The sequence below is a fragment of the Falco naumanni genome, chromosome Z, assembly GCF_017639655.2.
Source record: "Falco naumanni isolate bFalNau1 chromosome Z, bFalNau1.pat, whole genome shotgun sequence".
Taxonomy (NCBI): domain Eukaryota; kingdom Metazoa; phylum Chordata; class Aves; order Falconiformes; family Falconidae; genus Falco; species Falco naumanni.
Window position 1 is genome coordinate 12,347,239 of NC_054080.1, and position 14,247 is coordinate 12,361,485.

Genomic DNA, 14,247 nt, shown 5'->3' on the forward strand with positions numbered 1-14,247 from the left:
AGTTTCTCCTCCATCAGCAGAGTAATATTTTGTTTCAGACTTTTCCCAGCTGGAACAAAATTCTCGTTTTGGTAATTGTGAGTTTTCACTGTTGATTTTTAGTTTGGTTTTTTTTTCCTTTATCCACAATGCAGTCAGAGTAGATTTTTTTTGATGGATCCAACCACAGCTCTACTCATGTGGTTTTTCTGTTCCCACATGCAGCCAGTACAATATTTTTTTCTGGGACCCAGAGGAAATGGTGAACAATGTCTGAAGTATTGTTTTCATATTAGTGTGTTACTACCAAAATATGTTTCTAGATAAAAAGGATGTATGCCTTACCAAGTGATGTTGGTGGTAGAAGAAAAAGGTGGTTGTAACAAAACATTTCACCAAAGAAAATATTTGAAAGCTTATAGTGTTTCAGCAAATTACTAGTGTAACAGCTCTGATCATTATCCTTCCTATGGTTGGATACCAAAAATTACACGTTGTTTTGAGAGGTCTGAAGGCAGATTTGATTAATTTTTTATAAATGGTACCTGTCCTGTCCTTCTTTAAACAGAAGAAGTCTTGTTTCTGGGAAATGATCAATAATAATCTGAACTTACGTGTCAGATGACAGAAGCAAGAGATGGCCTCCAATAACTCAGTTCAATGCTATTCTGAACATGAATAAATATGTAAAGTTAATGTGCATGTGATGAGGAGAACCATCTTTAGGCTGTGCTGCTTTTTGTTCAAAATGCAATGGAACACACAGAGAGCAATATTTTAGTGAAAGAAACATTTGTGTTGGATATTGTTAATAAAAAGCAGTAAAGAGCAGTTAATAGAAAAGACAATTAATGAATGTCTGATGCTTAGTACACTGAAGTGAGGGCTAATGTTTACTTTTTTTGTTTCGCTCTAGTCTTTATCAAGTGATTGTTCTTCCTCTGGGTTTGCAAAGCACTTTTATTTGTGACTCCTTTGCTGCTGCAGCTTTCTTTAGTAACACCACTGATGTTAAAGGATATGTGGCAGCTGAATTTCAGGCGAAGGATGTTGCTGATAACATGTCCATTGCTCTTGGAGACAGACATTACTACGGGAAGTTTTATAATGCTCCTTTAAAGCTGGGAGAAGAGTATTGTGTTTTTTTGAGAATAATAAGTGAGTGGAATAAGGTAATTGATGCTTTAAAACCTTTTCTTTATACCTGTTGAATGAAAGATTTCTGGGGAAACAAGAGGAAAATGTTAGCATTGTGTTAAAATTTTTTATGATGTTACAAGAATCTGTTAGGCGGAACGAAGCAAGGAAGCCTGCAAAAACTGATCTGTGAGTCACTTGTAAATAGTTCTCTACAAATTTGGAAGCCTACACCCAAATCTCAGTAAATTAAAACATCTTGTATTGAGAAATGTAACTCTGCCTCAGTCCAAAGGGAGTGACATAAAAGAAGTACATGTAATAGCTCTTACTGGTATTTTACTAATCTGTGCAGCACATGTTTTGTGTGTCATCTACTTTAACAATGATCTAAGTTTTCGTAGCACAGATAAAGTAATTTCTGAACCTGATACAAGGCTGTTGTTTCTCACAAATTTTTAATTAATTGTGTGAGGGAAGTAGGGAAATTACACATGACAGCATAAGTAGTGTCATTAGGCCAAAATATACTGGAACCTGGACAAGTAATATTTTTTAAAAAATATACTCTGTGGAGCAGGATTGTTAATGAGTCAAGTTTAGCTGCTTTAAGCACTCCTAAATACATTGTTGAACTCTGTTTATGTATCCTTGGCTTTTATGCATTCTTTTCCCTAGCAGTTTCCCTTCAATATTTCCTGATACTGGGGAACATTTCCTATTGTTACTTGTGTTGAGGTTTTTCTTGCACAGAACAGTGCAGATTGCTTATGCATCTCTGCCAGCTGTTTGTTAAACTGCTTCTAAGTTACATTATTCTTTCTGTTTCATGTAGATTATTTCCTGATGTTTCACGTCTAGCATTGCTAGATGTATTTTCTAGGCCACTGATTTAATGGAATATTATTATTGCTATTGGTACAAGTCACTCTTGGCTTCCCTCCATTTAGAATGCAACAACTTAATACACACTTTCCTGCTTGGCTTTTGTTACATGATGAAGTACGTAAAGTTACATACAGCATTTAGAAATCATTATTAGGATTGCAAATACCAAACAGCTTTTGTTCCCAGCTCTGCCCCATTGAAACCAAACTTAGACCTGTGGCTCAAATATACTGGTTTATCTTCAATTCTCATGCCCTTGTATTTTGTGCAGTTGGTGGTATTAAGAAGTTAAAGACAATCAGAGTTACAATTTGAGGGTTGTTGGGTTTTGAGCATTTGTTAAAATCTGCTAGGTAACTAAATTTGGATTCAAGAATTAATATTTAAAAGCTTGCTTTTTAATTTGCCTTCAATTATTGATATATGTGAAATGTATATCAGCATTTCTGTAGTGTATTTTATTTGTGAACACATTTCCATTTGAATATAGACACACTAGAAATATATGTCATAGACACCTAACTAGCGTTCCCATTACTGACTTCTATGTTCTGGCATCCTGCAGAGTCCCTTTTGGCTCCAGACCACTTCATGCTGAGAATGATACAATTTGTATCGTACATGCTGCAAAATCAGGGCATGGTTGTGACTTTGTTGCCATTATTCCTCAATATACCTCACACATTTTCTTTGTGGTAAGGCGGGGGGAATCAAGTAAAGTTGTGTGGACACTTCAGACAAGTAAGCTGTTCCGTTTTATCGAGTCCACATTAATTTATCCCTTGCTCAGATTTGGAGGTCATGAGAAAGATGTCTACTGTGCAGTTTTTACTGTCGGTTTATTTTTCAAGGTGGAGGATTTAAAACACAAGTGTCATTTGTTTAGGACAGTCAGATGTGTTAAAAGACTGGTCAGGTGATCTGAGGAGATTGCTGGGGAAGTACAAGGAAAGCAGTCAGGAAGTCAGAGATAAGGGAAATCACCATTTTTCATATTGATGAACTTGGCAATTGGAATATAGGGATGATGGAGACCAAGGGAGGATTTGGGAACAAATGAGAATTTACTGTCATTATCATGAAAACAAATTGTCCACCCTTGAAAGTCTCCTTCTCCGTGAGGGATACTGCTGATTAAATAACTCAAACCCATCTGGTACCTATTTTAATCTCCAATGATTACTTTATGGATTCCATGCTGTGCAGAGCGCTAAGGCTCATTGTGAAGGGCAAGAACTAAAAAAGGTTATTGGGGTTCAAACTTATTTGAGATTAATTTCTTTAGCATAGCTTTTGTTCAGGTTTTTTTTGGATCAGTTGGGGTTTTTTTTGTTTTTTTTTTTTTTGTTTTTTTTTTATGTTTGTGCATGTAACAGAAGTAAGAGCAAGGCTGTGAAAGGTGAAGATGATTTGCAGTCTTTTTAGGGGAAAAGCTATGACCTTTTTGGAACACTGGCATCAAAATGACCCCTATTATGAGAAGAGTCTGTTGAAATTAGCCTAATAAAAAGTCATCTGAGGGAAGTGAGGCAGAATGTCTTCTCTTTTCTCAAAATCTCTTTTTAAGTTTGCAGCTGTGGAAGGCGTTTCTATCTCTGGTTTAGTTATCTGTGAAGTACCTGTGAATATTCAGGTTGAAATAAGGACTTTGAAAGCCATGGATACTGAAGTTATTTAGAGGAGTAATTTCAATTATAACTTTCTGGAAAGGTGCTGATTCGTCAGATGAAAGGAATTATAATTTCATTTAGTATATAGTGCAGATCAGTGAACTTTGCTGCTTAGATACCTGGGAGCTCTGTAACTTCTCTGATAAGCAGGAGATGGCAAACTAGGGTATGTCATGGAGGTAGCTATTTCAAGATGACGGCACTCACACCAGTGCCTCCTGGATCTGGCATCTGGTTGAGTTTTTAAATCCACCCTTGTTCTTTATTCTCCTTCTCCTAAGAGATTTTTGTCAGTTTTTTATCTTTTTAAATAAACAGAAAATTCCTTATAAAACATGAGTTTAAGAAGCACTGAGATTCCACAGTTCAGCATGCAGACTCAAGTAAGATTAAGCATATAAACATGGCTTTGCCCTTTTTGCAAATGCCTCAAAATGTAGCCTTCAATTTCATAGAAACACTGTTATCCATAGCAACATAATACACGTTTCACCAAAACATGAGAAATATACATGTATGTATTCGATGAAAGTCTGTGAAAGTCATTTAGCAGAAAAGTATGTCTAGAAGCATTACCAAAATAGACTTCACAGTAATTATATGATAGACAGCAGAACTTTGAAGTTCTTGTGTATGTGTGTGTGAGTGTGAAGTGCTGGGGTAAAAAAACTTTACAGGCACCAAAGCTTACTGTAAAAACACCAAACTTGTTAAAAAAGTCTGCAAAAGCAGACCCCTGATAAACATTTATTCAACTACTGTGAAGATAAATTACTATAAGTATTCTATAAAAACTGTTAAAAATTAGCAAACAAATTGTCATAACTGAAAAAACCCCATGTCCAGTATTTGAAAAACATGCCACTAAGTACCATATTTTAACATATACAGTCTACATGGGGGTAGAGTTAATACAGCATATTCAGCCTTATCTTAGCATTTCATAAATTCTGAATTAGTATGCAAGCGGCTTCCAAAGATCCTTCCATTTTACTTGCATGCAGAGTTTGTAGAAAGAAGGGAAGAGTGATGGTCTCAAAGAATAGAGCCAGCCTTTCATCAGAGCTCAGTCTCTAATCTTATCTTTATAGTTTATAATCTTTTCAGACAGGCTAGAGGCTGCTACCAGGGGAATAACAATCTCCATTCCCCATAGTAATAAAATACAGTATGTTGCGGATGGCTGCTCCTGCAGAGGATGTTAGTGAAAATATATTTCTTTCACGTGAAACAGTGATTTTTATGTTTTCATTTTCAGGTGAGGACACAGTCCTGTGCTGTCTGGGCACAAATTAAAAGTAAGTCAACTTTTCTTTCAATGAGAAAATGGAATTTGTCGTGGCTTTGCTTGGCAGTGTAAACTAATAATTGCTATAGCTGTTTCTTTATTTGCCACTAATGGTTGGTTGACTTTGAGGGTTGGAAAGGTTAGAGGCAGAAAATTTCCCTTTGGTCTTCCATTCTAATGCATTCAGTAATCCAATCTAAAATGGATTCTCTGGCTTCTCCCTGGTTTTCAAGATTACTTTTTCTATGCATCACATCCAAGTCTTTACAGCAATTTTTGTGCATAAAGGATTTGAAGCACAGAAGATCTGAAAGTTTTAAGATAGTTCTATATTGGATTAAAGATTTTTTAAAAAAACACTAACATTTTCTACCTTTTAGAAGCCACATTATTTATTTTGGTAAGTTCAAGTGGTCATTGGAAAATTGTCCTGTTATGAACTTAGGAAAACAAAAGACACCAGGCAAAAATGAAAAGTATGGCTAATTTTTGTACTTCTAAGTACACTTTCTTAAAAACACCATGGCATAACTTTAAAAGCCAGTGAAATTCTCAGTGTGCTTTTATCTTTGTTTTACTTTTTTGACTGTAAAATGTTTCCAGTGAATGAGTTTACCTCAGAGGGGGTTGGAATCCAGTAGACATCAAGTTTCCCTCCTTTCCACTGTGGTAGAAAGTGTTCTCTTCACCTATTTCATCATGTTTCAGCAAAAAGCAAACTTTCTCCTCTCCTGGCGAAGTGGCAGTGCTGGACTCCTGTGCAAACTCTAAATTCTGCTTTTGAGTTTAAAGATTCACAAATTGGAGTTAGGAAATGTGGTGACACTGGAGAGTAGGACAGTACTTTGGAATACCAGTAAATCATATGGAGCATGGAGTGCTTGAGGTGCATCTCCACTGTTCACAAAACCCACATTTGACTAGTGCTGTTACTGATCTTGTGGTGACAACTGTTTGTTTATTTCTAGGTTACCTTTTTTTGTGTACTTTCGAGATCTAGTTCGTGTTTCACCACACTTAGAGTATAATTCAGGCAGTTTGTGGTTGTGGAGACTAGGCTAAGATCAAGGATTCCCTGGGTTTGCGGGCTGTATTGCTAGAGCTATATAGGCAAGAGCGGTGAAATAACTGCAAAGACAGACAACTGTCCTCTTCTGAATTTGTCATTTATCAGCTTGTAGACCTTTGTCAGACGCTGTCTTGTATATAGGTGGATTTTGGTTTTGAGATGAAAAGAATGGGCACTGGAAGATGGGAGTAGGACAGGTCAGGCCTTTGGCTTTCTGTTGTAAATCCATTTGCCTTTATATTCAATGGACTTCTAGCCACATGGTGTCCTTGGCCTAATGTACTTCTTCAGCTGGAAAGGCTGACAGTATTTTTGGCTTACTGAATCCTTTGAGGAGTATTTCTTAATTCATCTTGCGTGGAAGGCAAATCTGTAAATTAAATCCAAACCAAATGGGTCTGTTTCAGATGCCCTCTAGACAAAGCTACACGTTGTGTGATAAATCATTGTCATAAAAAGTGCTAGAAAACTGTTAAAAGCATGCTTTCTTCTGTCATAAAGACATAAAATGAATTTTAAGGGTTTTCACCAAGTACACTCTACAGTGTGTAGGGAAGACTGTTCTGTCATTTTTATGGAGGGCTGACATCTGCTTCAGAGTTGCATAACTTGCTTATTGAAACTGGTATTACAGTGACGTAAGGACAGATATAATTTTTACCAAAACTGAACATGCTTGTAGGTTGAACAGATTTTCCTTGTAGGGTCTCTGTCTGAAATTCTTTATTTTGCCAGACTCACAGTAAGTTTACAGGTGAGAGGTGTTGCACAGATAAAAGACACAGGCCTTGCTTCACTAAGAAGTGTTAGGCCAAGATGGTAAACTACTAATGTTCTGCTTAAGGGTCTGTATGATTTTTTGCGCTTCAGATCAGTTGTTAAGGGTGAATGCCCAGCCACCATCGTGCCTGTAGAATCATAGAATGCTTTGGGTTGAAAGAGACCTTAAAGATCATGCCATGGTCAGAGACAGCTTCTACTAGCCCAGTTTGCTCAAAGCCCTGTCCAGCCTGGCCTTGAACACTTCCAGGGATGTGGCATCCACAGCCCTCCTTGCTGCCCTACGGATCTTGGACTCCACCATTTCATGGTCACTGCAGCCAAGGCTGCCCTTGAGCTTCACATTCCCCACCAGCCCCTCCTTGGTGGTGAGAACAAGGTCCAGCATGGCATCTCTCCTCGTTGACTCCTCTGTCACTTGGAGAAGGAAGTTACCAATGCATTCCAGGAACCTCCTGGATTGCCCGTGCCCTGCTGTATTGTCCCTCCAACAGATATCGGGGTGGTTAAATTCTGCTATGAGGACCAGGTCTTATGAATGTGAGGCTGCTCCCATCTGTCTGTAAGGGCCTGATCTGCTCCATCCTCCTGACTGGGTTGGTAGCAGACCCCCACTATGTCACCTGCACCTGCCTTCCATTTAGTTGTGACCCATAAGCTCTCTGTCAGTTCCTCACTCATCTCCAGGCAGAGCTCCATGTACTCCAGCTGGTCTCTGACATGTACATGCACTGTAGAGCTGGTCATTGGTGTACATTTGGATGAGCCAAAAAAAGAGTTCAGTTTAAGTAACAGAAGTTGCTTTTCTGATATTCAGGCACTGTGATTCTCAAGGTGGACGTATACAATAATTTCACTGAGTAAGTGACATTTTTGCAAGAACTTAAATTTTTACGAAAACATTAAATGCTCATGCTTGCAGGATTTAATAGCAAGTAATGCTGTGGAATATTGCAGGAATAAGAAACAGCATCCTAGATGTCTGTGGGAAATCCAGTAAGAAATAGGTAACCTTTGACTGATGCTGAAAATGGAATAGAGGTGGCTGGAAGGGATTGAGTTTTGGGTTTCTTAAGTTACCTTCAACAGCAAGTTTTAGTAATTCAGGTTTTGACAGCATATCACTGTAAGCCTTCTGTTCTGTCCCTGTGTGGCTTCTGGTATTACAGCCTTGGGTAAGGCTGTCGTTGCCAAGTTTGTTCCAATTCTGGCACTTGGACCAAAAATAAAAAATAAAAAATAAAAAATGACAGGAAAATGAGGGATGGAGAATTTATAACCACTTCTGAGAAATACACCATTTAATCTTACTTCCTCAAGTGGACCGTAACTCCTGGATAGTCAGCTCCATTACCACTTGACTAAGGAGTTAAGTCCATCATCTGAGATTTGTTGCAGTACTTCAGCTTTGAGCAGATTCAGTTGGTCAGTCAGCAGACTGAAGCTAAACTACTTGGTGTTTGTTTGAATTCTTTGCTACTTTCTTTCAGATTTATCACCCACTCTGCGATACATGAGTGCTGTTGGATTAGGGTCAGTTGCTGCTGTCTGCCTTATACTGTTCCTGTCATTCTCAGTGGCACGGTATGTAGTAACTCCAGTTTTTTAGTTCTCCTGTACAAGGCTTATGCGTTTTTCTTTTCAGATACTTTTTCTTGCCAACCTACTTAGTTTTAGGCCTCTTGGGTGGTTAGAAATGATTATTAAAGAGTTCCTTCAGTGGCCATTAATGCTGTCCATTGCTTTAACTGATGCCCTCTATATCTTAGCAGTCACTGGCAAAACATCTGAAAAGTATGGGGCTCATCTTAATAAAGGAAGGATTCAGACAGTGAGTAGCACCTGGAATTTAGTTCAAAGGTGTTTTGATTTAATGGTAACTAAATAAATGACATTTATTTACTCTGCTACTCTGGAAGTGCAGTCATACCAACAGAAATGTTGAAGTACTTTTCTTATGTAAGGAACCAATTTCTAGTCTGCCCAACTTTATTCAAAAAGCCTAAAAGGATTGTTTTTCAGTAGCAGTTGATCTTTAGCTAAAGGGCACAATAAAAACATGTTAGAAATTTTTGAGAATTTGATTTCTTTCTGTTCCATGATCCTTCATGCAGGGGCAGTAACTTTCTGACTGTCTTCCTTTCAAAGGTAAAACAAATATGTGCCTTTAAGTAACTGTGAATGTCTGTGTTTATATAAAATCTCTTCACTGAAAAATGCATCTTTGTTGCTCTTCAAATATGTTTATTTCTAAGAGTAGTCTTCTGACTTATGTCCCTTGAAAGGTCAGGAGCCTCCAGCTGGGGGGCTGTGAAATCTAGAGCATCGATTGGTTAAGCTGCTTGTTTGGAATTTAGAAATAGAAGGACCTAGTCTTATACAGGGGTGGAGAAAGTAGGGTTATTTGGATTGTTTGCAGCTGTCTAAATTTCAAACCAGTTCTTACAATCTAAATTTCAAAATATCCAGGGTTGTTTTGGGGTTTTTTCTTCTTCTTTAATTGAAGAAAGGGGTCTCAGGATTCCCGTGGCAATAGGATACAGTGGTAAACTTAGGCTTCCAGTCTTGGGGTTTTTTAGATTTTTGAAAAACATGGTCAGAGTCAGCTTTGACATTTGAGGCAGAAGGGGCAATAACTGTCTTGGTGTCTAACAAGCACTCCTGGCAGAGGGCTTATTGCAGGAGGAAAGGTGTCCCTGGGCTGTCATGGTGTGAGAGGCTCCTCAGTTATTTCAGTTTCTCTGGTGAAAATGTGAGAGAGGGATATAAATACTTTTCAAAACTGTCAAATCAATTAACATCACAGTGATAGGAAAGCTATTTAAGATAATAGACAATATTGAAAGAATCATGTATGAGTATGAACAATTGTGAATGAGTGTAGAGGAGATTAGGTCCTGAACTTCCATTTCAGTCGTCTTTTAAAAGGAGTGAGAACAAAAAAACCCACAAAACCCAGGTGACATCCTTGGGGAGCTGCCTACATTGAGTACATGTGACAGGTCATGGTGCAATGTTGGGGACCAGGACTTGATAATTGAACCAGTATCTTTTAGGCTTTTGATCCCATGTACAGAGAAATTCTTGAATTCATTCTCCTGCTTTAGAGAAGAGAATCCTTGGCAGAAGTTAAAGCTGTCCCATCCCAGTAGGAGGCAGAGAAGGGAAAACCCAGATGTCAGTTGTGATAAGACCCTTTACAGTGCTCACAAGAAGTAGCTGTAATGTTCATAAATAAAAAATTCTCTTTTAATTTTAAATAAGCAGCAGTTTAATGCATTCTGATAAGAATGTAATTTGAAAAAACATGTCAAGTCAGCCCTTTGCACTGTCCAGTTGTAAAGCCGTGGTCCTGTTTTAGGCACTGTATTCCAAGAAAGATGTGGCCCATCAGGAGAAAGAGACAGAGGAACTTGACAAAAGAAGACATGAGACCTACTTGATCTGACTGCAAGTAGGGCAATCTAATAATTGGTTGCTTAGCCTGGCAGAGAAGACACTGCCAAGAAGCATGATATACAAGTACACAAAAAGCTTCCAGAGCAACTTCCTCCTGTCCATAGTGCCTATGGTACATGTACCATCCATGGATGGGCAGTGTACCTGTGTGCTTCCGAACAGTAGGAGAGAGAGGTGTGGGAGCAGATTGCTGTGAATCCTGTGGAACCATGGCTTCTGGATGGTCTGCAAGAGCCTGTTTAACAAACATTTGTCAGGAATGACACCACAACTGATCATGTCATGGTGTCAGGGGAATGGTCTTGGATTGGGGTCCCTGTAAGTTTTTCTGTTCTGCAGCTTCTGTTACAAAGAACTACTGTATTCAAAAGCTCACCAGTCTGCTGCCTCAGGGATTATATTACCACAGCAGGACAGATTGTGAATTCCCAGTAACATGTTTGCTAACAGCAGTTTTAACTGTTCTGTAGTGAGTAGAACTCTAACACTGGATTCACAAAGCACATGGCCTGACTGCTGATTAATTTTTTTCATTTAAAAAAATGTGTAACCCATAGTTGTTATTTTTAAGATACCTTGTCACAAATTCACCTTGCTTCATTCCTCCTAATCCTTTGCTTCCTTTTATGCGACGCCCATTCAGATGCGTAAGGACAGTGCCAAAAGTTGAGCTTTCTGAAGTTCTGCATTGGGCATAAGTGTTGTCAATTACAAGGTTAATGTAGATCAGTTAGTCATCAGAGCCTATGGGAATGCTTCCTACCCATCTTGCACTGGCTGTAAAGTTCAGAATTTATGCCAGCACCTTAAGTCTTTAAAAACTTAGAAGCTCTGTCATTTATCCCATCAATATGGATAATGCAAGTTCTCTGTTATATCCATGCTTGAAACTTGAATGGGTTTTAAGTATTTTTTTTTTTTTACTGGATTTTTTTTTTCTTTCTCCAGCGCTTATCTCCACAGCACAGTGCGCTTCCCACCTGCTGCTTTTGCCTGTGAGGCTGTACATTTATCTGCTACAATGGATGTGGCACAAACAGGGATTACATCATCATTCCTAGAGACTGAAAATGTCTCTCGCCTCTGATGTGTTATCCCCTGAAGTCAGCGTAGAGAGAATGCACTCTTCTTACCAAAGCCAGCATCTGTCGGGTATGGACGTATCTACATGGTACATATGTACTATAGCATGGGCAGCTGAAATGTGTTTGTTACTGGAAGTGAGATATTTATTGTCTCCCCTTGTGTCTGGATGGTGTGGTTATGCAGAGGAGAACCTTCTCTCACAAACAGGTTTGTGTCAGGGACATTAGCATCCACCCAGTGTGTTTGCCACAGGTTTTCATCTATTCCAGCCACATGAATGCCTGATAATGAGGGTCTGTATTGTACTTCATTACACGAATAATACCTTGATCAAGATGAGACTGCCTGAGGATCAACTGCTACTTTAGATACCTCGGTAAACTGGTCCATTGTAAGAGAAAATCCAGATCAACCCTTATATCAGATAAAGTACCTATTGTATTTCCAAGTATAAAGGTAGAAGACTTTCATCAGTCACTTAAATGTAATGGTACTTAAATAGCAAGTACAGAGTTAGCCATGAAATTGTCACACTTAAATATTGTCAGTAGCAGGTGTGTTCCAGAGATACTGCAATCATTGCTCATAACAATTAGCAATTATTGCAAATAATATAACAATATATAAAATTTGCCATTTGCCAAAAAGCTGAGCAACTTTAGTGGCATGTGAAACTAAATAAGGATCTACCTGTGTTAAGTGCAGTTTTGTTAATCTCTGTTCTGTAATTAAGCTGAGTAAAGCCATTAAATTATTGTCTGGTTAATGAGCTGTATGTAACATCTGGTTAGAGTAACTTAATAAAGTACAATTAACCAATTTCCTATGGTATACTCTCAGTTAATATTTTTTCCTTCTGTAAGAAAAAAGCAAGTACATTTGATTACTTCCACTCCTGTTCAGAAGTTGCTTTGTGACATATTAGCAAAATCATTCTGTTATCGTGAAATAAAAAAGCAATAGTTCTGTTTTTTACTCAGTGTTGTCATTTTTTCGGACTTACATTTTATGTTTTACCAATTTGAATATAGGATACTCATTCTGGGAATTCTAAGTGTTTCTGATTCCTGGTGGCTTTATAATTTTAGATATTCTGTCTCTCTAGATTGTGTAATACCTTTTTGATGTTTAAAAGGGGTATTTTAAAGTGTAACAACGGACTTCATAGTTGGTAGCAGAGAGGAATTACAGTCAAAGTTACATGAGAGAGCTTTTAACAGTCAAAGTTACATGAGAGAACTTTTAACTGCCGTACTTAACTGGTGGTGCTTGTTTTTCGGATTTGGGCAGATATCACTTCTGTTACTCAGCATTTCTACTGCTTACTAAATCTGCCCTTTGGGTTAGTAAGTTTTCAGTAGTTAGTAGCTGAGTAAGAACATCTTTGTCAACATTAGTGGTTAAGAGTTGTTAATGTTTTCCTTCATTGATTGAGAAAGAACAACTTAACTGTTCATACTGGGCTACTGTTACTTAATTTTTCAGTTTCTTCTGCAGAATTCATTCTCACACGTTCTGCTTATAATTCCCTTTCTCAATGGAATAAGTCGCCAAGGTTTGGCATAGCAGTACAAACTGCACCACTTCATTCTGATCATTCGCCTGCTGCTCTGGTCCTGTTTGAGAGTTCATGAGCAGCTGTTTCTGAATAAAGGAGAGCTGGAGAAGCAGGAAATTATTTAAAGAGATAGATGTGCCATCCTCTGTGAAAGAAAACTTCTTTTACCTTTTACTAAGACCAGCAGTGTTCCAGTATGTTATGCAGGACCAGGAATGTAAAGTCCGTCTTGTCAGTGAGTGTAGTTGGAAAGTTGGAGGTCTTCATGTAACCTTCAACAAGTGATTTCTTTTCTGTATGCCTTTTCTTTACCTAGCTTGCCTTTTCATAACATTAATTTTTCAGAACAAGGTTTTTTCTTACCAAACATCCACGCTTCTGCATAGTAGAGTGGTGCAGCATATTAATAACCAGGAATGAACCGATAAGAGAGAAGCAATGAGGCAGGACTGCCTGCCAGCCTAAGTTTTCCAGAACAGCTTTTGTCTTGCAAGTTTCACTCTTTCCCTCTGCCTCTTTTATCGCTCTTGACAGACCTGCCTCTGGCTCTGAGCCTGTCTTCATTTGTCATGCGCTTATCTTTCTTCCATCTACATCTGTTTCAGTTTAATGTGGGAAGCACAGAGAAGTAATTTAGCCTTGTCCTCCTTAAATAACTGTGCAAATGTTAACAGTTAATTTGTTAAGAGTCTCTCTTCCAGAAACTACTTTATTGCTCCCAAGCTTTCCAATTAAATATTTTTAATTATTTTTTAGGGAAAGTAGAAAGGTTTAAACAGTAGGAAATTAAGTAATAGCTGGACTAGAAGAATGTTCTTAAAAGTTCTACTTAGAACAACTATTATAGGACTGGACAAAAAGAACAACATGAAGTTATAGCGGCTGTACTTACTTTTGTCTGTTACAAAAACAAGCTTGTGTAGTGAAATTAATCTGGTTTAAGAATACTGCTAAAGAAGACCAGTTCTCTGATATTCCATTAGAAGGAAATATGCCATTATGCTAAAAGGGGTTTCACTTCAAATATGAACTTTTTAGACTTCTGATGAAATAGCTGATTTACAAAAATACTTAGGAAAAGATAGACCTAGCAGGTGCCACTTTGAATGGGACTTTGGAGTTAGAAGTGTGTGTCTGTAAAGGATATTTTTGTTACTCTGATTTATAACCCTTATACTCAAGTTTATGGAACTATCTAGCAGTTCAGCATTTTACACGTAGCATCCTGCCAAACTAATTGCAACATTGACACGATCACACCATCATGGTTTGAGAAATTATAGAGACATTTCTAATGATCTTTCACTGCTGTTCCTTCAGTTAACACTTAAAT

At 38.0% G+C, this 14,247-nt stretch overlaps 1 protein-coding gene across 12 annotated transcripts in view; it reads left to right on the forward strand.

Annotated features, from left to right (window-relative positions):
* The window catches only part of SUSD1 (sushi domain containing 1), a 52,151-nt gene extending 39,820 nt beyond the window's left edge, over nucleotides 1–12,331 (forward strand). For 8 of the 12 annotated variants that reach the window (XM_040579511.1, XM_040579512.1, XM_040579501.1 and 5 more), the window contains 4 exons: nucleotides 896–1,151; nucleotides 4,933–4,972; nucleotides 8,302–8,395; nucleotides 11,219–12,331. In XM_040579511.1, the coding sequence (XP_040435445.1) occupies nucleotides 896–1,151; nucleotides 4,933–4,972; nucleotides 8,302–8,395; nucleotides 11,219–11,357 (529 nt within the window). In that variant the 3' untranslated portion in view covers nucleotides 11,358–12,331. The other 4 variants (XM_040579505.1, XM_040579509.1, XM_040579510.1 and 1 more) reach the window with 4 other exon arrangements.
* Nucleotides 12,332–14,247: the final 1,916 nt, after the last annotated feature.